Consider the following 25285-nt stretch of genomic DNA (forward strand, 5'->3'; position numbering starts at 1 on the left):
TTCTTAGAAGGTCACTTCTACCCCAGAACAGATTCCAATGATCCAAAAATGTGAACCCTTCTCCCATACACCAGCTCCTCATTCACGCATTAATTTGCTCTATCCTTCTATTCCTACTCACACTAGCTCATAGCACCAAGAGTAATCCAGATATTACTACTCTCAAGGACCTCCTTTTTAAATTTCTGCCTAGCTTCTTATATTCTCCCTTCAAAATCTCATTCTTTTTCCTTTCTGTGTCCTTAGCTCCAGTGAGTACAATGACCTCCTGCTGGTCCCATTCCCCTTTGAGAATATTCTGCATTCTCTCCAAGATATCCTTGATCCTGGCACCAGGGAGGCAACACACCATTCTGATTTTCCACTGTCAGCCACAGAAATGTCTCTGTGCCTCTGACTAGAGAGTCCCCTAAAACAATCAATTGCTTGAAACCTGACATACCCCTCATTATATTAGAGCCTGTCTCAGTACCAGAAACTTGGCTGTTCATGCTACATTCCCCCGAGAGTCCATCACCCCCTACATTTTAGAATCCATAGAATCCCTACAGTGTGGAAACAGGCCCTTCGGCCCAGCAAGTCCACACTGACCCTCCCAAGAGTATCTCACCCAGCGCCATTCCCCTATTATTCTACATGTACCCCTACCTAATGCGTCTGGCCTACACATCCCTGAATACTATTGGCAATTTAGCATGGCCAATTCACCTACCCTGCACATCTTTGGATCATGGGAGGAAACCAGATCTCTCGGAGGAAACCCACTCAGACATGGGGAGAACATGTAAACTCCACACGGTTGCCTAAGGCTGGAATTGAACCCAGGTCCCTGGCACTGTGAGGCAGCAGTGCTAACCACTCAGCCACCATGCTGCCCCAAAGCAACATGCTTGTATGAGATGGGGATAGCCACAGAAAACTCCAGCACTACCTGCCTCCCTCTCCCACCTTTCTTGGAGGTAACCCATCCCCCTGACTGTATCTGTGGTTTTTCTCCCTTCCTATAATTGCCATTCATCACACCCTGTAGCTCCTGTAAATTCCTCATTGCCCCAAACTGCCGCTCCAAACAATCCATGTGATCTGATAGGATTCACAACTAAATATACTTACTGTAGACATCATCATCAATAACATGGAAAGTCTCCCTAGACTCCCACATCTGACAGGAAGAGCATATCACTCTACTGAAGGCTATCTCTGCACTTTAACAATCTACAGCAAATTTTACTGCTCTAAAAAACACTGTTCCAGCTATATTAGTACCTATGTTTTATATTTTTTAATTTTAATCAAGAGACAGATCTCAGTAAAACATATAACCAAAAAGAATCCACCCTACCCACTACTAAAAAAAGATGGAAAGGTTGCTTTTAAACCCTATGCACTATCTCCCGCACAGGTTCCTCCAAGGTCAGCTGTGAATTTCACTGATTAAACAATTTTATTAGACACACTCCAATGTCCAGAAATATTTGAACTCAAACAGCAAAGGCAGTAGCTGTGCAGATTCACTGCTGCATCAGACAGCAGTGTAGGTCTCTCTCTCTCTCTTACTCACTCTCACACACTCTCTCTCACACACACTCTCTCTCTCTCAGTGACCATGTGGTCTCTACCCTTATTCTCTTCCTCCTTTTAAAAGTGCCGTTGTTTTGATCATTTTTTTTATCCTCAAAGTTCCAAAACAATGCAAGTCATTATAAAACAGTAATTACTGCTCAAAGTTTGTGAGAATTACTGCTCCTGGAATTCAAGAAATCACCTCCAACACCTAAAATACCTCAAAAAAGGAGCAGCTCTTACACCACAATTTTTTCCAATCCTCCACCTTGGAATACCCATTAGTGTGGATTGGTGTTTGCGTTGGCACAGACGCAGTGGGCCGAAGGGCCTGTTTCTAAACTGCATGACTTCTGGCTGAAGACTGCTGCAAATGCTTTAGCCTTATCTTTTGCACTGATGTGCTGGACTCTTCCATCATTGAGGTTAGGGATATTTGTAGAGCTACCTCCTCTAGTGAGTTATTTAATTGTCCTCTGCCATTTACAACTGGATGTGGCGGCAGCAGCGGGAGCAGTGAAAGCGAGGACCAGGGCACTGCAGGGAAGGGAAATTAATCCGTTAATAACTTATGAATAGGTAGAGCACCTGCTGAGTAGGAACAGACACGGGACTGATGAGTAAGTGAGATCTATATTTGGGTAGTTACTTTACCTGAAACACTACTTAGGTAATGTCTCCCTCCTCCTCTAACCAAAAAAAACTGTTCTGTGTGCCGATTTGGTAAGGTTACTAGTTTTTTCCAATAGTCTCTTTGGAAATTCAGAACAATGGGAATGGATGTTAGGGCAGTTGCATGCTCCTCCTGTAGGATGTGGGAGGTAAGGGTCACCACTAGTGTCTCCAATGACTTCATCTGCAGGAAATGCACTCAACTCCAGCTCCTCAGAAACCACGTTAGGGAACTGGAGCTGGAGTTGGAGCTGGATGAACGTTGGATCATTTGGGAGGCAGAGGGTAATAGAGAGGAGTTACAGGGAGGTAGTCGCACCTCTGGTACAACAAAAAGGTAGATGTGTTGCAGTCAGAGAGAGGAAAGGGAACAGGCAGACAGTGCACATTAGCACCAATGACAAAGCTAGGAAAAGGGATGAGGATCTAAAAAGTGATTTCAGAGAGTTACGTTAGAAGGGTTTAAACTAGTTTGGCATGGGCATGACAACCAGATCTACAGATCAGAGGAGAGGGTGGTTGTTTAATGGGCAGAATTAGAATGCAGAGAATCCGTCAGGAAGGATACATATTTGATAGGGAAAACGGATGGTTTAAAGTGTGTCTGTTTCAATGCAAGGACTGTTGGGAATAAGAGTGATGAACTTAGAGCATGGCTCAGTTCTTGGAACTACAATGTTGTGGCCATAACAGAGACATGGATTTCACAGGGGCTGGTTGCTGGATGTTCCAGGGTTTAGATCTTTTAAAAAGAACAGGGAGGGGGGGTAAAAGAGGAGGGGGAGTAGCATTGTTAATTAGAGAGTACATCACAACTGCAGAAAAGGAGGTTGTTGAGGAGGGTTTGTCTACTGAGTCAGTACGGGTGGAAGTCAATAACAGAAAAAGAGCAGTCACTTCATTGGGTGTTTTCTATAGATCCCCCAATAGCAGTAGAGAGATGAAGAACAGATTGGACAGCACTTCTTGAAAAGGTGCAGAAGAAACAAAGTTGTTTTATGGGTGACGTCAACTTCCCCAGTATTGATTGGAATCTCTTTAGTGCAGATGGTCTGGATGGAGTTGATTTTGTTAGGTGTGTCCAAGAAGGATTCCTGACTTAATATGTAAATAGGCTGATTAGGGGGAGGCCATATTGGATTTGGTGCTAGGCAACGGACCAGGTCAGGTGTCAGATCTCTCAGTGGAATAACATTTCGGTGACAGTGACCATAACTACCTCACCTTTACCATAGCCATGGTGAGAGTGAGAAACAGACATTACGGGAAGGTGTTTAATTGGGGGAGGGGAAATTATACTGCTATTAGACCAGGAGCTGTGGAGTATAAATTGGGAACAATTGTTCTACGGGAAAGGCACAGCAGATATCTGGAGGCTGTTTAAGTAGCACTTGAGCAAAACAAAAGGTACTGTGCGCCGGGTTGGTAAGGTTAACTAGCTTTTCTTATTTTTCATTTCTCAACAGTCTTATTGGGAGTTTAGAATAGTGAGAGTGGAGGTTAGGGCAGTTGAATGTTCCTCCTACAGAATGTGGGAGGTACGGGTCACCACTAGTGTGTCTACTGACTTCATCTGTGGGAAGTGACACAAATCCTTGAAAACCACGTTAAGGAACTGGAGCTGGAGCTGGATGAACTTTGGATCATTCAGGAGGTGGAGGGGGTTATTGAGAGAAGGTACAGGGAGGCAGTCACATCTCAGGTACAACAGAAAGGCAGATGGGTTACAGTTAGGGGACAGAAAGGGAATCAGCAAGTGGTGCAGGGAACCCCTGTGGCCGTTCCCGTCATTGGGGACTCCATAGTTAGGGGGCCAGATAGGAAGGTCTGTGAGAATGAGAGAGTATGTTGCCTCCCAGGTGTCAGGATTTGTCATATCTCTGATCGTATTTTCAGGATCCTTGAGGGGGAGGGGGAGCAGTCCCAAGTCGTGGTCCACATAGGCACCAACGACATGTAGGAAGAAAGGTGGGGATCTAAGGCAGAAATCCAGGGAGCTAGGGTAGAAGCTTAGTGCTAGAACAAACAGAGTTGTTATCTCTGGTTCGTTGCCCGTGCCACGTGCTAACGAGGTGAGGAATAGGGAGAGAGAGGAATTGAACGCGTGGCTACAGGGTTGGTGCAGGAGGGAGAGTTTTGGATTCCTGGATAATTGGGGCTCGTTCTGGGGTAGGGGAGACCTCTATAATCAGGATGATCCAAACTTGAATCAGAGGGGTACCATTATCGTGGGGTGGGGGGGTATGTGGGCAATGTTAGAAATTTGCTAATGTTCTTTGGGAGGTTTTAAACTAATTCAACTGGGGAATGGGAACCTAAATTGCAGCTTCTTGTCCAGGAGATTGAGAGTATTGAGGTCAGAAATAAGGTTTCAAGGTTGCAAGAGTGTACCAGCAAGCAGGAAGTTGGTTTGAAGTGTGTCTACTTCAATGACAGTAGCATCCAGAATAAGGTGGGTGAACTTGCAGCATGGGTTGGTACCTGTGACTTTGATGTTGTGGCTATTTCAGAGACATGGATAGAACTGGGACAGGAATGGTTGTTGCAGGTTCCAGGATTTAAATGTTTCAGTAAGAACAGACAAGACGATAAAAGAGGGGGAGGTTAGTCAAGGACAGTATTTCAGTGGCAGAAAGGACATTTGAGGATTCATCTACTGAGGTAGTTTGGGCTGGGTTAGAAACAGGGAAAGCAGAGGTTACCCTGTTGGGAGTTTTCTATAGGCCTCCAAATAGTTCCAGAGATGTAGAGGAAAGGAGAGCAAAGACGATTCTGGGTAGCAGCGAGAGTAATAGGATAGTTGTTATGGGGGCCTTTAACTTTCTAAATATTGACTGGAAATACCATAGTTTGGACAAAAACTGACCCATCTAAAGTACTCAATGTTTGCCAGAGGGTTTCCTGACACAGTATGTAGACAGTCCAACAAGGGGCAAGGCTACATTGGATTTCGTACTGGGTAATGAACCAGGCCAGATGTTAGATTTGGAGGTCGGTGAGCACTTTGGTGATATTGACCACAATTCAGTTATGTTTACTTGAGCGATGGAAAGAGATAGCTATATTCCACAGGGCAAGAGTTGTGGGGGGGGGGAAGGCAATAATGAGGTGATTAGGCAAGAATTTAAGAGGCAGAGGATGGGGAAGAAACTGCAAGGGATGGCCACAATTGAAATATGGAGCTTATTCAAAGAACAGCTACTGGGGGTTCTTGATATGTATGCACCTGTCAGGCAGGGAGGAAGTATTTGAGTGCAGGAGCCGTGGTTTACTAAAGAAGTTGAATTTGTTGTCAAGAGGAAGAAGGAGGCTTATGTTAGGATGAGATGTTAAGGTTCAGTTAGGGCGCTTGTGAGTTACAGGTTAGCTGGGAAAGACTGGAAGAGAGGCTAAGAAGCCCAGGAAGGGACATGAGAAGTCATTGACTGATAGGATGACTGAGGTCATGGTGCAGCTGTACAAAACTGTACAAAACTCCGGCCACACTTGGGGTATTGTGTACAGTTCTGGTCACTGCATTACAGGAAGGATGGGGAAGCTTTGGAAATGGTTCAGAGGAGATTCACTAGGATATTGCCTGGTATGGATGGAAGGTCTTATGAGGAAAAGCTGAGAGACTTGAGGCTGCTTTCATTAGAGAGGAGATTGAGAGGTGACTTAATTGAGACATATATGATTATCAGAGGATTAGATAGGGTGGACAGTGAGAGCCTTTTTCCTCAGATGGTGATGGCTAACACAAAGGGGCATAACTTAAATTGAGGGGTAATAGATATAGGAAAAATGGCAGAGGTAGTTTCTTTACTCAGAGAGTAGTAGGTGCGTGGAACGCCCTGCCTGTAACAGCAGTAGACTTGCCAACTTTAAGAGCATTTAAATAGTCATTTGATAAACATGGAATAGTGCAGACTAGATGGGCTTCAGATTGGTTTCACAGATCAGTGCAACATCGAGGGCTGAAGGTCTGTACTGCGCTGTAATGTTCTATGTTATTGCGAGTGTTAGGACATAGAACTATGTCATAAAGCTCACAATAACATAGAACAATACAGCACAGAATAGGCCCTTCGGCCCTCGATGTTGCGCCGACCTGTGAACTATTCTCAGCTCGTCCCCTACACTATCCCAAAATCATCCATGTGCTTATCTAACAATTGTTTAAATCTCCCTAATGTGGCTGAGTTAACTACACTGGGCAGGCAGGGCATTCCACGCCCTTACCACTCTCTGAGTAAAGAACCTGCCTCTGACATCTGTCTTAAATCTATCACCCCTCAATTTGTAGTTATGCCTCCTCGTACAAGCTGACATCATCATCCTAGGAAATAGACTTTCACTGTCTACCCTATCTAATCCTCTGATCATCTTGTATGTCTCTATAAAATCCCCTCTTAGCCTTTTTTCCAATGAGAACAGACTCAAGTCTCTCAGCCTTTCCTCATAAGATCTTCTCTCCAGACCAGGCAACATCCTGGTAAGTCTCTTCTGTACCTTTTCCAATGCTTCCACATCCTTCCCGAAATATGGCTACCAGAACTGTACATGATATTCCAAGTGCGGCCGCACTAGCGTTTTGTATAGTTGCAGCATGATATTGCGGCTCCGGAACTCAATTCCTCTACCAATGAAACCTAACGCACCGTACGTCTTCTTAACAGCACTATCCAACTGGGTGACAACTTTCAGGGATCTATGTACATGGACTCCAAGATCCCTCTGCACATCCACACTACCAAGAATCTTTCCATTGACCCAGTACTCTGCCTTCCTGTTATTCTTCCCAAAGTGCATCACCTCACATTTAGCTGCATTGAACTCCATTTGCCACCTCTCAGCCCAATTCTGCAGTTTATCCAAGTCCCCCTGCAACCTGTAACATTCTTCCACACTGTCCACTACTCCACCACTTTAGTGTCATCTGCAAATTTACTAATCCATCCACCTATGTCTGCGTCTAAGTCATTTATAAAAATGACAAACAGCAGTGGTCGCAAAACAGACCCTTGTGGCACACCACTAGTAACCGGACTCCAGACTGAATATTTTCCATCAACCACCACTCGCTGCCTTCTTTCAGAAAGCCAGTTTCTAGTCCAAACTGCTAAATCACACTCATTCCCATGCCTCTGCATTTTCTCCAATAGCCTACCATGTGGAATCTTATCAAAGGCTTTACTGAAGTCCATGTACACCACATCAACTGCCCTTGGTAATAGAACATAGAACATAGAAGAATACAGCGCAGTACAGGCCCTTCGGCCCTCGATGTTGCGCTGATCCAAGCCCACCTAACCTACACTAGCCCACTATCCTCCATATGCCTATCCAATGCCCACTTAAATGCCCATAATGAGGGAGAGTCCACCACTGCTACTGGCAGGGCATTCCATGAACTCACGACTCGCTGAGTAAAGATGTGGATGTGCAGAAGGATCTTGGAGTCCATGTACATAGATCCCTCAAAGTTGTCACCCAGGTAGATAGTGCTGTTAAGAAGGCATACATTGTTGTTAAGTTTTATTCATAGAGGGATTGAATTCCGGAGCCGCAATATCATGCTGCAACAATACAAAATGCTGGTGCGGCCACACTTGGAATATTGTGTACAGTTCTGGTCACCATATTTTGGGAAGGATGTGGAAGCATTGGAAAATATGCAAACACCGATTTTCCTGCTCCTCGGATGCTGCCTGAACTGCTGTGCTTTTCCAGCACCATTCTAATCTAGAACCTGAGCTCCTTTCTAGCAAGCCTGTAATCCTCTAAAGCTGTGCTAGATCCTTGCTTCCTCCACCTTACATAAGATGCCTTCTTCCTTTTGACAAGAAGCCCCTCTGTTCTCATTATCCAAGGCTTCTTAATCTTACCCCTTCTTGCCTGTCTCAGAGGAACAAATTCACGCATCACTCGCAACAACTGCTCCTTAAATAGTTTCCACATGTCTGCTGTGCCCTTTCTGTGGAACAATTGCTCCCAGTCTGTACTTCCCAACTCCTGTCTGATATCTTCATAATTTCCTTTTCCTTAATTAAATATCTTTCCTCGGTAACTGCTCCTTTCCCTCTCCAAGGCTATGGTAAATGTGAGGCAATTGTGACCACTGTCACCAAAGTGTTCTCCCACCATGAGATCGAACACCTGTCCTGGCTTATTGCCGAGCACCAAATCCAAAATGGCCTCTCCCCTCATCGGTCTGTTTACATACTGAGTAAGGAAACTCTCCTGAACACACCAAACAAAAATGGCTCCATCCAAACCATCTGCCCTAAGGAGGTTCCAGTCAGTATTGGGAAAGTTGAAATCACCCATAACAACAACCCTGCTACATCTGCATTTTTCAAAAATCTGTCAGCCTATGAGTTCTTCAATCCCCCTACTGCTATTAGGGGGTCTGTAGAAAACCCCCAATGAGGTGGCTGCTCCTTTGCTGTTCCTAACTTCCACCCATCCTGACTCAGTAGACAAACCTTCCTCAACAACCTTCGTTTCTGTAACTGTGATGCACTCTCTGATTAGCAATGCTACATCTCCTCCTCTTTTTCCACCCTCCCTGTTTTTTTTAAATGTTCTAAACCCTGGAACATCAAGCACCCATTCCTGCCCCTGTGAAACCCACGTCTCCATTATGGCCACACCATCGTAGCCCCAAGTACTGATCCATGCTCTAAGTTCGTCACTCTTACTTCTGACACTCTGTGCATTAAAGCAGACACACTTTAACTGATCCCTTTGTTTCATTGCTTGAGAAACCTTCCCAATAGATTCACTATGTCATGTCACTGCCCCATCTGCAACTGACCCCCTCTCAGACATGTGGCTCTGATCAAAGTTTGTGCGAAGATTTGTAGCTCGGGTGCTCGTTGTTGTGGTTCTGTTCGCCGAGCTGGAAGTTTTTGTTGCAAACGTTTCGTCCCCTGGCTAGGCGACATCATCAGTGCTTGGGAGCCTCCTGTGAAGCGCTTCTTTGATGTTTCCTCCGGTGTTTATAGTGGTCTGTCCCTGCCGCTTCCGGTTGTCAGTTTCAGCTGTCCGCTGTAGTGGTTGGTATATTGGGTCCAGGTACATTCATCCACAAACTCCATCAACAAACACATCGACCTGGACCCAATATACCAACCACTACAGCGGACAGCTGAAACTGACAACCGGAAGCGGCAGGGACAGACCACTATAAACACCGGAGGAAACATCAAAGAAGCGCTTCGCAGGAGGCTCCCAAGCACTGATGATGTCGCCTAGCCAGGGGACGAAACGTTTGCAACAAAAACTTCCAGCTCGGCGAACAGAACCACAACAATGTGGCTCTGATTCCCACAACCCCCTGCCGAACTCATTTAAACCCTCCCGAATCCCACGAGCAAATCTCTGACCCAGGACATTTGTGCCCCTCCAGTTCAGGTGCAACCCGTCCTTCATGTACAGGTCCCACCTTCCCCCGAAAGTATCCCAATGGTCTAGGTATCTGAAGCCCTCCCTCCTGCACCAGCCTCGCAGCCAATTGTTAAACTGCATTCACTGACTGTTCCTCACCTCACTATTTCGTGGCACCGGTAGCAAACCTGAGATCACCACTCTACTCATCCTGCTCTTCAGCTTCCAACCTAACTCCCTGTGGTCACTTTTCAGATCCTCAATCCCTTTCCTGGCTATATCATTGATGCCAATATGTTCCACAGTTTCTGGCCGCTGACCCTCTCCCTATAAACCCGATCAGCGACATCCCAGATCCTGGCACCAGGGAGGCAATATACCTTCCGGGAGTCCCATTCCTGACCACAAAATCTCCTGTCAATCCGTCTAACTATTCAATCCCCTGCCACTAGCACTTTTCTATTTCCTCCCCCTTCCCTTCTGAGCCACAGTGCCAGGCTCAGTGCCAGAGACCTGACAATTATGGCTTTCCCCTGGTAGGCTGTTCCCACCAGCAGTATCCAACACGATACACTTATTGCTGAGGGGAACGGCCACAGGGGATCTCTGCTCTGACCGTCAGTTCCCTTTCCTCCCTCTGACTGTAACCCAGCTGTCCTTATCCTGTGTCTGAAGAGTGACCACCTCCCTGTACATGCTCTCAATTTCCCCCTCAGCCTCCCGGATGATCCGTAGTTCATCCAACTCCAGCTCCAGTTCCCTAAGTTGATTTTCAAGGAGCTGGAGTTGGGTGCACTTCCCCCAGATGTAGTTGGCAGAGACGTGTGAAGTGCCTCTCACCAGCCACATTCTGCAGGAGGAACATGCAACTGTCCTATCTGCCATTACCTGCTACTCTGAAAGCCCACACAGAAATAAACAAGGGACGAGAAGAAGAAAAAAAAGAGAAACCTGAAAACTTTCCAAGTGTACAGACTCTTAGTATTGTTAGAGGAGGTGGATGGGATGGAGGCCCTATGGTATAAGGTCTTGGGTTTAGATCTCACCCACTTAAAAACTTTCCGGCAGTCTTTGTTTCGCTCTGCCCTCTCTCCTCGCCACTCTTTTCAAAATAAAATGTTTTATACCCACCTTCCCAGCAGTCCTTTGCTCCTCCCTCCCACCATGTAAGGGCAGCACGGTGGCTTAGTGGTTAGCACTGCTGCCTAACAGTATCAGGGTCCCAGGTTCGATTCCAGCCTTGGGAGACTGCCTGTGTGGAGTTTGCACATTCTCCCCGTGTCTGTGTGGGTTTCCTCTGGGTGCTCCGGTTTCCTCCCACAGTCCAAAGATGTATTGGCCATGCTAAATTGTCCATAGTGTTAGGTGCATTAGTCAGAGGGAAATGGATCTGTGTAGGTTACTCTTCAGAGGGTCGGTGTGGACTTGTTGGGCCAAAGGGCCTGTTTCCACACTGTAGGGAATTTAATATAATCATAATCAAACCTCTCAGCAAATGGAGGCCCCTACGCTTGAGGTAAGTTTTTTTTGTTCTTTTGTTCAAGAAAGGGAATAGGGAAATCCCTGGGGATTACAGAGCAGTCAGTCTTATGTCTGTGGTAAGCAAGGTACTGGAAAGGATTCTGAGAGATAGGATTTATGACTATTTGGAAAAACACAGTTTGATTAAAGATAGTCATCATGTCTTTGTGAGGGTTGGTCATCTCTCACAAGCCTTGGTGGGCGGCACGGTAGCTCAGTGGTTAGCACTGCTGCCTCACAGCGCCAGGGACCCGGATTCAATTCCAGCCTCAGGCGACTGACTGTGTGGAGTTTGCACGTTCTCCCCGTGTCTGCGTGGGTTTCCTCCGGGTGCTCCGGTTTCCTCCCACAGTCTAAAGATGTGCAGGTTAGGTGAATTGGCCATGCTAAATTGCCCATAGTGTTAGGTAAGGGGTAATTGTAGGGGTATGGGTGGGTTGCGCTTCGGCGGGTCAGTGTGGACTTGTTGGGCCGAAGGGCCTGTTTCCACACTGTAATGTAATGTAATATAATATAATCTAATGTAAAATGTAATGTAATCTGTAATGTAATGTAATGTAATGTTAAAAAAAGCCTTATTCTTTGAGGATGTGATGAGACAAGTTGACAAAGGTTGAGCAGTGGATGTGTTGTGTATGGATTTCAGTAAGGCACTTAGAGTCATACAGTCATAGAGATGTACAGCATGGAAACAGATCCTTCAGTCCAACTCATCAATGCCGACGAGATATCCCAACCCAATCTCGTCCCACCTGCCAGCACCCGGCCCATATCCCTCCAAACCCTTCTTATTCATATACCCATCCAAATGCCTCTTAAATGTTGCAATTGTACCAGCCTCCACCACATCCTCTGGCAGATCATTCCATCCACGTACCACCCTCTGCATGAAAGAGTTGCCCCTTAGGTCTCTTTTATATCTTTCTCCTCTCACCCTAAACCTCTGCCCTCTAGTTCTGGACTCTCTGATCCCAAGGAAAAGACTTTGCCTTTTTACCATATCCATGCCCCTCATTATTTTGTAAACCTCTATAAGGTCACCCCTCAGTCTCTGACGCTCCAGGGAAAAAAGCCCCAGCCTGTTCAGCCTCTCCCTATAGCTCAAAGCCTCCAACCCTGGCAACATCCTTGTAAATCTTTTCTGAACCCTTTCAAGTTTAACAACACCTTTCACATAGGAAGGAGACCAGAAATGCACATAATATTCCAACAGTGGCCTAACCAATGTCCTGTAGAGCCACAACATGACTTCCCAACTCCTGTACTCAATACTCTGACCAATAAAAGAAAGCATACCAAACACCTTCTTCACTATCCTATCTACCTGCGACTCCACTTTCAAGGGGCTATGAACCTGTACTCTAAGGTCTCTTTGTTCATTAGCGTTCATTAGCAGAGGGATTGAATTCAAGAGTCGTGAAGTGATGTTGCAACTGTATAGGACTTTGGTTAGGCCACATTTGGAGTACTGTGTGCAGTTCTGGTCGCCTCACTTTAGGAAAGATGTGGAAGCTTTGGAGAGGGTGCAGAGAAGATTTACCAGGATGTTGCCTGGAATGGAGAATAGGTCGTACGAGGATAGGTTGAGAGTGCTAGGCCTTTTCTCATTGGAACGGCGAAGGATGAAGGGTGACTTGATAGAGGTTTATAAGATGACCAGAGGAATAGATAGAGTAGACAGTCAGAAACTTTTTCCCCGGGTACAACAGAGTGTTACAAGGGGACATAAATTTAAGGTGAAGGGTGGAAGGTATAGGGGAGATGTCAGGGGTGGGTTCTTTACCCAGAGAGTGGTGGGGGCATGGAATGCACTGCCTGTGGGAGTGGTAGAGTCAGAATCTTTGGTGACCTTTAAGCGGCAATTGGATAGGTACATGGATGGGTGCTTAAGCTAGGACAAATGTTCGGCACAACATCGTGGGCCGAAGGGCCTGTTCTGTGCTGTATTGTTCTATGTTCTATGTTTGTTCAGCAACACTCCCTAGGACCTTACCATTAAGTGTATAGGTCCTGCTAAGATTTGCTTTCCCAAAATGCAGCACCTCGCATTTATCTGAATTAAACTCCATCTGCCATTTCTCAGCCCATTGGCCCATCTGGTCCAGATCCTGTTGTAATCTGAGGTAACCTTCTTCGCTGTGCACTACACCTCCAATTTTGGTGTCATCTGCAAACTTACTAACTGTACCTCTTATGCTCGCACCCAAATCATTTATGTAAATGACAAAAAGTAGAGGACCCAGCACTGATCCTTGTGGCACTCCACTGGTCACAGGCCTCCAGTCTGAAAAACTGGGCGGCACGGTGGCACAGTGGTTAGCACTGCTGCCTCACAGCGCCAGACACCCGGGTTCAATTCCCGCCTCAGGTGACTGACTGTGTGGAGTTTGCACATTCTCCCCGCGTCTGCGTGGGTTTCCTCCGGGTGCTCCGGTTTCCTCCCACAGTCCAAAGATGTGCAGGTCAGGTGAATTGGCCATGCTAAATTCCCCGTAGTGTTAGGTAAGGGGTAAATATAGGGGTATGGGTGGGTTGCGCTTCGGCGGGTTGGTGTGGACATGTTGGGCCGAAGGGCCTGTTTCCACACTGTAAGTAATCTAAAAAAAATCCTCCACCGCCACCCTCTGTCTTCTACCTTTGAGCCAGTTCTGTATCCAAATGGCTCGTTCTCCCATGAGATCTAACATTGCTTACCAGTCTCCCATGGGGAACCTTGTAGAACGCCTTACTGAAGTCCATATGGATCACATCGACCGCTCTGCCCTCATCAAGCCTCTTTGTTACTTCTTCAAAAAATTCAATCAATTTTGTGAGACATGATTTCCCACATACAAAACCATGTTGACTATCCCTAATCAGTCCTTGCCTTTCCAAATACATATACATCCTGTCCCTCAGGATTCTCTCCAACAACTTGCTCACCACTGAGGTCAGGCTTACTGGTCTATAGTTCCCTGGCTTGTCCTTACCGCCCTTCTTAAACAGTGGCACCACATTTGCCAACCTCCAGTCTTCCGGCACCTTACTTGTGACTATTGATGATACAAATATCTCAGCAAGAGGCCCAGCAATCACTTCTCTAGTTTCCCACAGAGCTCTCGGGTACACCTGATCAGGTCCTGGGGATTTATCCACCTTTACCCGTTTCAAGACATCCAGCACTTCCTCCTCTGTAATATGGACATTTTGCAAGATGTAACCATTTATTTCCCTACAGTCTATATCTTCCATATCCTTTTCCACAAGGTTCCCCATGGTAGGTTAATTCAGAATGTAAGGAGGTTTGGGATACAGGGACATTTGCCTATCTGGATACAGAATTGGCTGGCCAAAAAAAGACAGCGAGTAGTGGTGGATGGGAAGTATTCCACCTGGAGGTCGGTGACCAGTGGTGTCTCGTAGGGATCTGTTATTGGGCCTCTGCTTTTTGTAGTTCTTTTAAAATGACTTGGATGAAGAAGTGGAAGGGTAGGTTAGTAACTTTGCCGATGACACAAAGATTGATGGTGTTGTAGATAGTGTCGAGGGCTGTTGCAGGCTACAACATGACATTGACAGGATGCAGAGATGGGCTGAGAAGTAGCAGATGGAGTTCAACCTGGATAAGTGCAAAGTGATTCATTTTGGAAGGTTGAATTTGAAGGCTGAATGCAGGGCTAAAGACAGGATTCTTGGCAGTGTGGAGGAACAGCAGAATCTTGGGGTCCACATACATGGTTCCCTCAAAGTTGCCACCCAAGTTGATAGGGTTGTTAAGAAGGCATCTGGTATTTTGGCTTTCATTCACAGGGGGATTGAGTTTAAGAGCTGCGAGGTTTTGCTGCAGCTCTATAAAACCCTGGTTAAGCCACACTTGGAATATTGTGTCCAGTTCTTGTCCTTTATCGGAAGGATGTAGATGCTTTGGAGAGGGTGCAGAGGAGATTTACCAGGATGCTGCCTGGATTGGAGGGCTTGTCTTATGAAGAGAGGTTGAGTGAGATCGGGCTTTTCACACTGGAGAGAAGTATAAGAGGTGTTTTGATAGAGGTGTACAAGGTAATGAGATGCATAGATGTAGAGTAGATAGCCAGAGACTTTTCTCCAGGGCAGAAATGGCTGTCAAGAGGGAGTCATAATTTTAAGGTGATTTGAGGAAGGTATGGGGGAGATGTCAGAGGTAGGTGCTTTACACAGAGAGGGGTGGGTGTGTGGAATGCACTGCCAGCAGTGGTAGTAGAGTCAGAGACATTAGGGACATTTAAGCAGCTGCTGATCAAACACATGACTGGCAGTAAATTGAGGGGTGTGTAGGTTAAGTTGATCTTAGATTAAGATAAATGCTCGGCACAACATCGTGCGCCGAAGGGCCTAAACTGTGCTTTACTGTTCTCTGTTCTATAACTGCAGAGCTTAGATCTGCTCCCGTAACTCTTAGATCTGCTCACTTAACTCTATCTATCACTTGCTGCTTATTGTGTTTGGCACATAAGTATTGGTGTATGGTAGCTTCACCAGGGTGACACCTCATTTTTAGGTATGCCTGTTGCTGCTGCTAATAAATAAGAAGGAACTGTTCCCATTGTTGGAGGAATCAAGAATGAGAGGATATGAATTTAAGCTGACTGATAAAAGAATCAATGATAACAGGAGAAAAACCTTTTCCCCTCAGCGAGTCATTAGGGTCTGGAATGTATTATCTGAGAGTGTGGGGGAGGCAGGTTCAATTCAAATGTTCTGGGGGACCTGAAGAAAAACTGTGTGTTGATACAAGGTGTTATTTAAAGCAACAAATCAATTCTACAATGGAATCATTGAGATGAAGTTTTGTTACAGTGGTCTTTGGTTAAAATCTCATCTACTCATTTTCTAGGTTGTCCACAAAACCAGACCTTCAGTAAATGCGCGAATATTTGCCCACATAGCTGCTCAGACCTTCGGTCTGAAACAGAGTGTCAGCAGGATGCCTGTGAGCCTGGATGCCTTTGCCCACTGGGGCAGGTGAGTCTGTTTGTTCGATAATACCAACTAAGCTCATAAATTTCTGGGTTCTTCCATGAAGATGTGGTTGTCAATGGCTCGGCCTCCAACAGTTGACCTTGAACTGGGTGGTTTGATCGGTCATTTTCGAGGGCAATTTAGTGTTAACCATGTTGTTGAGTATCTGGAGGTACACGTTGCCCAGACCAGTTAGAAGCATAACAAATAGGAGCAGGAATAGACCATTCAACCGTTGGGCTTGCTCCACTATTCAATATCACCATGGCTGTTCATCTAACGTACTCCTCTCTTGCTCCTTTCTCCCCAAATCCTTTGCTTCCTTTAGCTATGAAACTCCTTCTTGAAAATATTTAATGACCTCAACTGCTTTCTGTGTCAGAACATTGCACAGACTTCCCACTCTCTGGGTGAAGATATTTCTCCTCAACTGAGTCCTAAAAGGCCTACCCCTTTATCCTTAGGCTGTGACTGCTGGCTCTTGACTCCTTGATCACTGGTAAAGACGACAGATTCCATTAAGTGTATCAAAGCACCAGGTAGATTTTTAAGACAATCAAACATCATTCAACCAGTTTTTCTTAATTCCAACCATCTTCAACTACTTCATCAATGACCTTGCCTTCTTGATAAGGTCAGAAGTGAGGATGCTCACTAATAATTGTACAATGTTCAGCACCATTTATGAGTCCTCACATACTGAAGCAGTCCATGTTTAAATGCAGCAAGACCTGGACAATATCCAGGCTTGTGCTGATAAGTGGCAAGTAACATTCGTGCCACACAAATGCCAGGCAATGACCATCTCCAATAAGAGAAAGTTTAACAACTGCCCCAAACATACAATGATCTTACCATCACTGAATCCTCCACTATCAACTTCCTGAGGGTTACCATTGACCTGAAACTCACTTGGACTCACCAAATAAACACGTTGGTTACAAAAGCAAGTCAGAAACTAGGAATACTGCAGTGAATAACTCACCTCCTGTCCACTATTTGCAAGGTATAAGTCAGGAGTGTGATGGAATACTCCCCAATTGCCTGTTGGGTGCAGCTCCAACAACACTCGAAGCTTGACACCATCTCAGACACATCCACAAAGATCCACTCCCACCACCACCAACGGTCAGTAGCAGCAGTGTATACTATCTACGAGATACATTGAACAAATTCACCAAAGATCCTTCGACAGCACCTCCAAAACCACAACCACTTCCATAAGGATAAGAGCAGCAGGTACAATGGAAAATCACTCCCTGCAAGTTCCCCTCCGAGCTATTCACCATCCAGACTTGGAAATATTATCACTGTTCTTTCAGTCTCACTGCATCAAAATCCTGGAATTCCCTCGGTAAGGGCATTGTGGGTCAACCCACAGCAGGTGGAGTGCAGTGGTTCAAGAAGGCAGCTCACTACCACCTTCTCGAGAACAATCAGAAATGGAAAAGAAATTTCTGGGCACGCGATACTCACATCCAATTAATGGATTTTTAAAAGTTGCTGAGCCTTATGTGGAAAGCGTCTATTGAGCAATTGTGTGAAATATCCTGAAATAAACAGGCTGTGTTGTTTGCTCTTCCTGCTATTAGAAGGGTGTATCTGTGTTAAACAATGATTAAAACACAGCAGTGTATGTACATCATTGTCCCAGGGAACATTCAGGCCTTGACTCATAAGTGGCACTTTTTCTTCATTCATTCATAGGTTGCAACTAAGCTAGTGTTTATTACCCATCCCATAGGAATAGGCCATTTGGCCCCTTAAGGAGAAAGTGAGCACTGCAGATGCTGGAGATCAGAGTTGAGAGTGTGGTGCTGGAAAAGCACAGCAGATCAGGCAGCATCCGAGGAACAGGAGAATCAGCATTTCAGGGTTAAGCCCTTCCTGATGAAGGACTTATGCCCGAAACATCGATTCTCCTGTTCCTCAGATGCTGCCTGACCTGCTGTTCTTTTCCAGTACCACACATTCAGCCCTCGAGACTGGTACATCATTGAACACAATCATTGTTGATTGAACACTTCATGCTTCAAAAACATGCTTTTACCAACCCCATCCCGATAATCCTGTCCACCACTGGGTAATCCAAACATACTCAAAAGACCTAGCTCCCACAGCCCTCTGTGATAAAGATTTCCAACAGATCATAACCAGGGAAGCTAGGCAAAGGACAGATCCATTCAAGGACAATGGAGGGAATTTAGGTGTGCAAAAGGAGGAATTGGGTAATGTCCTTAATGAATACTTTGCATCAGTGTCCACAAAGGGGAAGAATATGGTGGATTGTGCTTCTAGAGAGGTGTATATTGATATTCTAGAACATAGAACATAGAACAATACAGCACAGAACAGGCCCTTCGGCCCACGATGTTGTGTCGAACATTTGTCCTAGCTTAAGCACCCATCCATGTACCTATCCAATTGCCGCTTAAAGTTCGCTAATGATTCTGACTCTGCCACTCCCACAGGCAGCGCATGCCATGCCCCCACCACTATCTGGGTAAAGAACCTACCCCTGACATCCCTCCTATACCTTCCACCCTTCACCTTAAATTTATGTCCCCTTGTAACACTCTGTTGTACCCAGGGAAAAAGTCTCTGACTGTCTACTCTATCTATTCCCCTGATCATCTTATAAACCTCTATCAAGTCACCCCTCATCCTTCGCCGTTCCAATAAGAAAAGGCCTAGTACTCTCAACCTATTCTCGTACGACCTATTCTCCATTCCAGGCAACATCCTGGTAAATCTCCTCTGCACCCTCTCCAAAGATTCCACATCTTTCCTAAAATGAGGCACACAGTACTCCAAATGTGGCCTTACCTAGGTCCTATACAGCTGCAACATCACCTCACGACTCTTGAATTCAATCCCTCTGCTAATGAACGCTAATACACCATAGGCCTTCTTACAAGCTGTATCCACCTGAGTGGCAACTTTCAAAGATCTATGAACATAGACCCCAAGATCCCTCTGTCTCCTCCACCTTACTAAGAACCCTACCGTTAACCCTGTATTCCGCATTCTTATTTGTCCTTCCAAAATGGACAACCTCACACTTGACAGGGTTGAACTCCATCTGCCACTCCTCAGCCCAGCTCTGCATCATATTTAAGTCTCTTTGCAGCCAACAACAGCCCTCCTCACTATCCACAACTCCACCAATCTTCGTATCGTCTGCAAATTTACTGACCCACCCTTCGACTCCCTCTTCCAAGTCATTAATAAAATTTACAAACAGCAGAGGACCCAGAACTGATCCCTGCAGAAATCCACTTGTAACTGGGCTCCGGGCTGAATATTTACCATCTACCACCACTCTCTGACTTCAACCGGTTAGCCAGTTCTCTATCCAACTGGCCAAATTTCCCTCTATCCCATGCCTCCTGACTTTCCGCATAAGCCTACCATGGGGAACCTTATCAAATGCCTTACTAAAATCCATGTACACCACATCCACTGCTCTACCCTCATCCACATGGTTGGTCACCTCCTCAAAGAATTCAATAAGACTTGTAAGGCAAGACCTACCCCTCACAAATCCATGCTGGCTGTCTCTAATCAAGCAGTGTCTTTCCAAATACTCATAAATCCGATCCCTCGGTACCCTTTCCATCACTTTGCCTACGACCGAAGTAAGACTAACTGGCCTGTAATTCCCGGGGTTATCCGTATTCCCTTTTTTGAACAGGGGCACAACATTCGCCATTCTCCAGTCCCCTGGTACCACCCCCATTGACAGTGAAGATGAAAAGATCATTGCCAACGGCTCTGCAATCTCCTCTCTTGCTTCCCACATAATCCTAGGATATATCCCATCAGGCCTGGGGGACTTGTCTTTCCTCAAGTTTTTCAAAATGCCAACACATCTTCCTTCCTAACAAGTATCTCCTCTAGCTTACCAGTCCATTTCATACTCTCCTCTTCAACAATACGGTTCTTCTCATTTGTAAATACTGAAGAAAAGTACTCATTCAAGACCTCTCCTATCTCTTCCGACTCAATACACAGTCTCCCACTACTCTCCTTGATCGGACATACCCTCGTTCTTGTCATTCTCATGTTTCTCACATACGCATAAAAGGCCTTGGGGTTATCCTTGATCCTACCCGCCAAAGATTTTTCATGCCCTCTCTTCGCTCTCCTAATCCCTTTCTTCAGCTCCCTCCTGGCTATCCTGTATCCCTCCAACGCTCTACTGAACCTTGTTTCCTCAACCTTATGTAAACCTCCTTCTTCCTCCTTACAAGCCATTCAACCTCCCTCGTCAACCAAGGTTCCCTCACACGACCATCTCTTTCCTGCCTGTCAAGTACATACATATCAAGGACACATCGTATCTGTTCCTTGAAAAAGTTCCACATTTCAATGACATCCTTCCCTGACAGCCTATGCTCCCAATTTATGCTCCTCAGATCCTGTCTTACAGCATTGTATTTACCCTTCCCCCAATTGTAAAACCTGCCCTGTTGCACGCACCTATCTCTCTCCATAACCAAGGTGAAAGTCACAGAATTGTGGTCACCATCACCAAAATGTTCACCCACTAACAAGCCCATCACTTGTCCCAGTTCATTACCGAGTACCAAATCCAATATGGCTTCCCCTCTGGTTGGACAATCTACATACTGAGTTAGAAAAGCTTCCTGGACACACTGCACAAACACCGCCCCGTCCAATCTACTTGATCTAAAGAGCTTCCAATCAATATTTGGGAAGTTGAAATAGCCCTTGACTACTACCCTGTGGCTTCTGCACCTTTCCAAAATCTGTTTCCCAATCTGTTTCTCCACATCTCTGCTGCTATTGGGGGGCCTATAGTAAACACCCAACAAGGTGACTGCTCCTTTCCTATTTCTGACTTCAGCCCATACTACCTCCAAAGGCAGATCCCCCTCAAACTACCTTTCTGCAGCCGTTATACCATTTCTAATTAGCAACGCCACCCCCCCCTCCTTTTTACCACCCTCCCATATCTTACTGAAACATCTGTAACCAGGAATCTCCAACAACCATTCCTGTCCCTCTTCTATCCACGTTTCCATGATGGTCACAACCTCGTAGTCCCAAGTACCAATCCACGCCTTAAGTTCACCCACCTTATTTCTGATACTCCTTGCGTTGAAGTATACACACTTGAGCCCATCTCTGTGTCCGCAGGTATTCTCTGTCAGTGCTACCTTCTCCGCAGCCTCCCTACATTCTTGGATATCCTGAAAAACAGCTAACCTACTTGCTGGACTACAAGTCCGGATCCCATCCCCCTGCCAAATTAGTTTAAACCCCCTCGAAGAGTGCTAGCAAACCTACCCCCCAGGATATTGGTGCCCTCCTGGTTCAGGTGCAACCCGTCCTGCTTATACAGGTCCCACCTTCCCCAGAATGCAGTCCAATTGTCCAAATACCTGAAGCCCTCCCTCCTACACCATCCTTGCAGCCACGTGTTCAACTGCACCCTCTCCCTATTCCTTGCCTCACTGTCACGTGGCACCAGCAACAACCCAGAGATGACTACTCTGTCTGTCCTAGCTTTTAGCTTCCAGCCTAACTCCCTGAGCTCCTGAATGACCTCCCCACCCCTCTTCCTACCTATGTCGTTGGTGCCAATGTGCACCACAACTTCTGGCTGCGCACCCTCTCCCTTAAGGATTCTGAAGACACGGTCCGAGACATCTCGGACCCTGGCACCCGGGAGGCAACAAACCATCCCAGAGTCTCGCCCATGTCCACAGAACCGCCTGTCCGTCCCTCTAACTATAGAGTCTCCTATAACTAGCGCTCTCCTCCTCTCCCCCTTTCCCTTCTGGGCCTCAGAGCCGGACCTCGTGCCAGAGACCCGGTCACTGCAGCTTACCCGTGCTAGGCCATCCCCCTCAACAGTATCCAAAGCGGTATACTTATTGTTGAGGGAAACGACCACAGGGGATCCCTGCACTGCCTGCTTCTCAACATAAAAAAGTGTTGGGCATTTTGAATAGCATTAAGGAAATTACTGGGGTCTTGTACAAAATTTTTATATCCTCTTTAGTCACAGGAGAGGTCCCAGAGCACTAGAGAGCAGCCAACATTGTTCCTTTATTTAAGAAAAGCAACAGAGATCATCTGAGAAACCATAGGCTGGAGGGCCATACGTCAGTGGTAGGGAAATTATTGGAGATGAATCTTAGGGATAGGATTTATTCACATTTGGAGAAATCTAGACTTATTAGTGATATGTAGCATGGCTTTATGCGGGAGAGGTCGTGTCTCACAAACTTGAGAAAGTGACAAAGATGATTGATGAGGGCAGGGTGGTAGATGATGTCTACATGAACTTTAGGAAGGCCTTTGACAAGCTCCCACATGGCAAACTGACACAAAAGATAGATTCAAGAACACTGCAAGAGGCTGGAGAAGAAATTGCGGGGACCCTGGCAGATATTTTTCATCATCGTTAGCCTCAGGTGAGGTCCCAGAAGACTGGAGGATAGCGAATGTTGTGCCCTTATTCAAGAAGGGCAGCAAAGAAAAGCTTGGGAACTGTAAGCCAGCAAGTCAAACTTCTGTGGCGGGTAAGTTACTTGAGAAGATTCTGAGGGATAAAATGTATATGCACTTGGAAAGGGTCGAAGAATGTGGTGCTGGAGAAGCACAGCTGGTCAGGCAGCATCCAAGGATCAGGAAAATTGATTTTTCAGGCATAAGCCCTTCGGCAGTCCTCACTTTCTCCATGCATTTGGAAAGACAGGGTTTGATTAGAGGTAGTCTGCAAGGCTTTGTGCGTGGGAGATAGTGCCTCACAAATTTGTTAGAGTTCTTTGATGAAGTGACCAGGAAGGTTGACGAGGGCAGGGCAGTAGACATAGTCTATGTAGATTTCAGTAAGGCCTTTGATAAGGTTCCACATGCTCGGCTACTCTGGAAGGTTAGATCGCAAAGAATTAAGGGGGAGCTGACAAATTAGATGCAAAATTGGCTTGATGATAGGAAGTAGAGGGTAATAGAGGAAGGATGCTTATCAGATTGGAGGCCTGTGACTAGTGGAGTGCCTCAGGGGTAGATGCTGGCCCCATTACTATTTATTATCTATATCAATGATTTGGATAAGAATGTATAAGGCATGGTTAGTAAGTTCGCTGATGACACTAAAATAGATGGTACCATGGAAAGTGAGGAAAGGTATCAGTAACTGCGGCAGGATCTTGATCAGCTGGGGAAGTGGGCTGAGAAATGACAAATGCAGGTTGCTATAGATAAGTGTGAGGTCTTGCATTTTGGAAAGTCAAATCAAGGTAGGGAGTTTCATGGTGAATGGTAGGGCCTAACGGAGTGTAGTGGAACAGAAGGACCTTGGAGTACAGGTTCACAATTCTCTGAAAGTGGAGTCATAGGTAGACAGGGCAGTGAAGAAGGCTTTTGACACACTGGCATTGAGTATAGAAGTTAGCAAGTTATGTTGCAGTTGTACAGGACGTTGTTGAGGTCGCACTTGGAGTATTGTGTTCAGTTTTGGTCACCTTGCTACAAGAAGGATCTTATTAAACTGGAAAGAGTGCAACAGAAACTTGCAACGATGTTATCAGGACTCAATGGTCTGAGCTATAGGGAGATGTTGGACAAGCTAGAATGATTTTCTTTACAGCGTAGGCGACTGAGGGGAACCCTTACAGAGGTGTATAAGATCATGAGAGGCATAGAACATAGAACATAGAACATAGAAAATAGAACAATACAGCACAGAACAGGCCCTTCAGCCCACGATGTTGTGCCGAACATTTGTCCTAGCTTAAGCACCCATCCATGTACCTATCCAATTGCCACTTAAAGGTCACCAATGATTCTGACTCTGCCACTCCCACAGGCAGCGCATTCCATGCCCCCATCACTCTCTGGGTAAAGAACCCACCCCTGACATCTCCCCTATACCTTCCACCCTTCACTTTAAATTTAACACTCTGTTGTACCCGGGGAAAAAGTTTCTGACTGTCTACTCTATCTATTCCTCTGATCATCTTATAAACCTCTATCAAGTCACCCCTCATCCTTCGCCGTTCCAATGAGAAAAGGCCTAGCACTCTCAACCTATCCTCGTATGACCTATTCTCCATTCCAGGCAACATCCTGGTAAATCTTCTCTGCACCCTCTCCAAAGCTTCCACATCTTTCCTAAAGTGAGGCGACCAGAACTGCACACAGTACTCCAAATGTGGCCTAACCAAAGTCCTGTACAGCTGCAACATCACTTCACGACTCTTGAATTCAATCCCTCTGCTAATGACGCTAATACACCATAGGCCTTCTTACAAGCTCTATCCACCTGAGTGGCAACTGAGTGGCATGGATAGGGTGAACACACTCAGTCTTTTTCCCAAGCTTGGGGAATCGAGGACTAGAGGGCCTCAGCTTAAGATTAGAGGGGAAAGAATAAAAGGGGACCTCAGGGGCAACTTTTTTATACAGAGGATGGTACGCATATGAAATAAGCTGCCAGGAGAAATGATTGAGGTAGGTACATTAACAACATTTAAAAGGAATTTGGACAAATACATGGATGGAAAAGATTTAGAAGGATATGGGCCAAATGTAGAAAATGGGGATGGACATTTTGATTGGCATGGACCAGTTTGGACCGAAGGGCCTGTCTCCTTGCTGTAGGACTCAATGACTCTATAAGAAGAATATAGATAGGCTGGAGACTTGGACAGAAAAATGACAATAGAGCTTAATGCAGACAAAGATGAAGTGATGCATTTTAGGAGATCTAATGCAGGAGGGAGATATACAGTAAAAAAAGCAGAATCCTTAGTAGCATCAACATACACAGGGATCTATACATACATGTCCATAGCTGCCTGAAAGTAGCAATGTAACTCGATAAGGTGGTTAAGAAAACCTATTGCATGCTTACCTTCATCAGTTGGGGCGTAGAGTTTAAAAATTGGCAAGTCATGTTGCTGTTGTACAGAACTTTAGTTAGGCCATTTTGGAATATTGTGTACAGTTGCAGTCATCACCCTTCTAGAAGGATGTGGTGAGGGTACAGAAATGGTTTACCAGGATGTTGCCTGGTTTGGAGAGTATTAGCTATGAGCAGAGATTGGACAAACTTGGTTTGTTTTCACTTGAACAAAGGATGAGGGGCAACATGATAGAAGTTTGTTGTGGTTCTGCTCGCCGAGCTGGAAGTTTTTGTCGCAAA

General features: G+C 45.7%; 1 protein-coding gene across 1 annotated transcript in view; it reads left to right on the forward strand.

The window, feature by feature from the left end:
- Positions 1-25285, forward strand: part of LOC122548771 (SCO-spondin-like) — a 130753-nt gene that overhangs the window by 50957 nt on the left and 54511 nt on the right. Inside the window, exon 6 of the mRNA XM_087986793.1 lies at positions 15980-16107. Coding sequence (XP_087842919.1) covers positions 15980-16107 — 128 coding nt within the window. The remainder of the gene's footprint in view (positions 1-15979; positions 16108-25285) is intronic.

The sequence above is a fragment of the Chiloscyllium plagiosum genome, unplaced genomic scaffold, assembly GCF_037043375.1.
Source record: "Chiloscyllium plagiosum isolate Xiang-an unplaced genomic scaffold, Cpla_swu_hap1 HiC_scaffold_4, whole genome shotgun sequence".
NCBI classification, from domain to species: Eukaryota; Metazoa; Chordata; class Chondrichthyes; order Orectolobiformes; family Hemiscylliidae; genus Chiloscyllium; species Chiloscyllium plagiosum.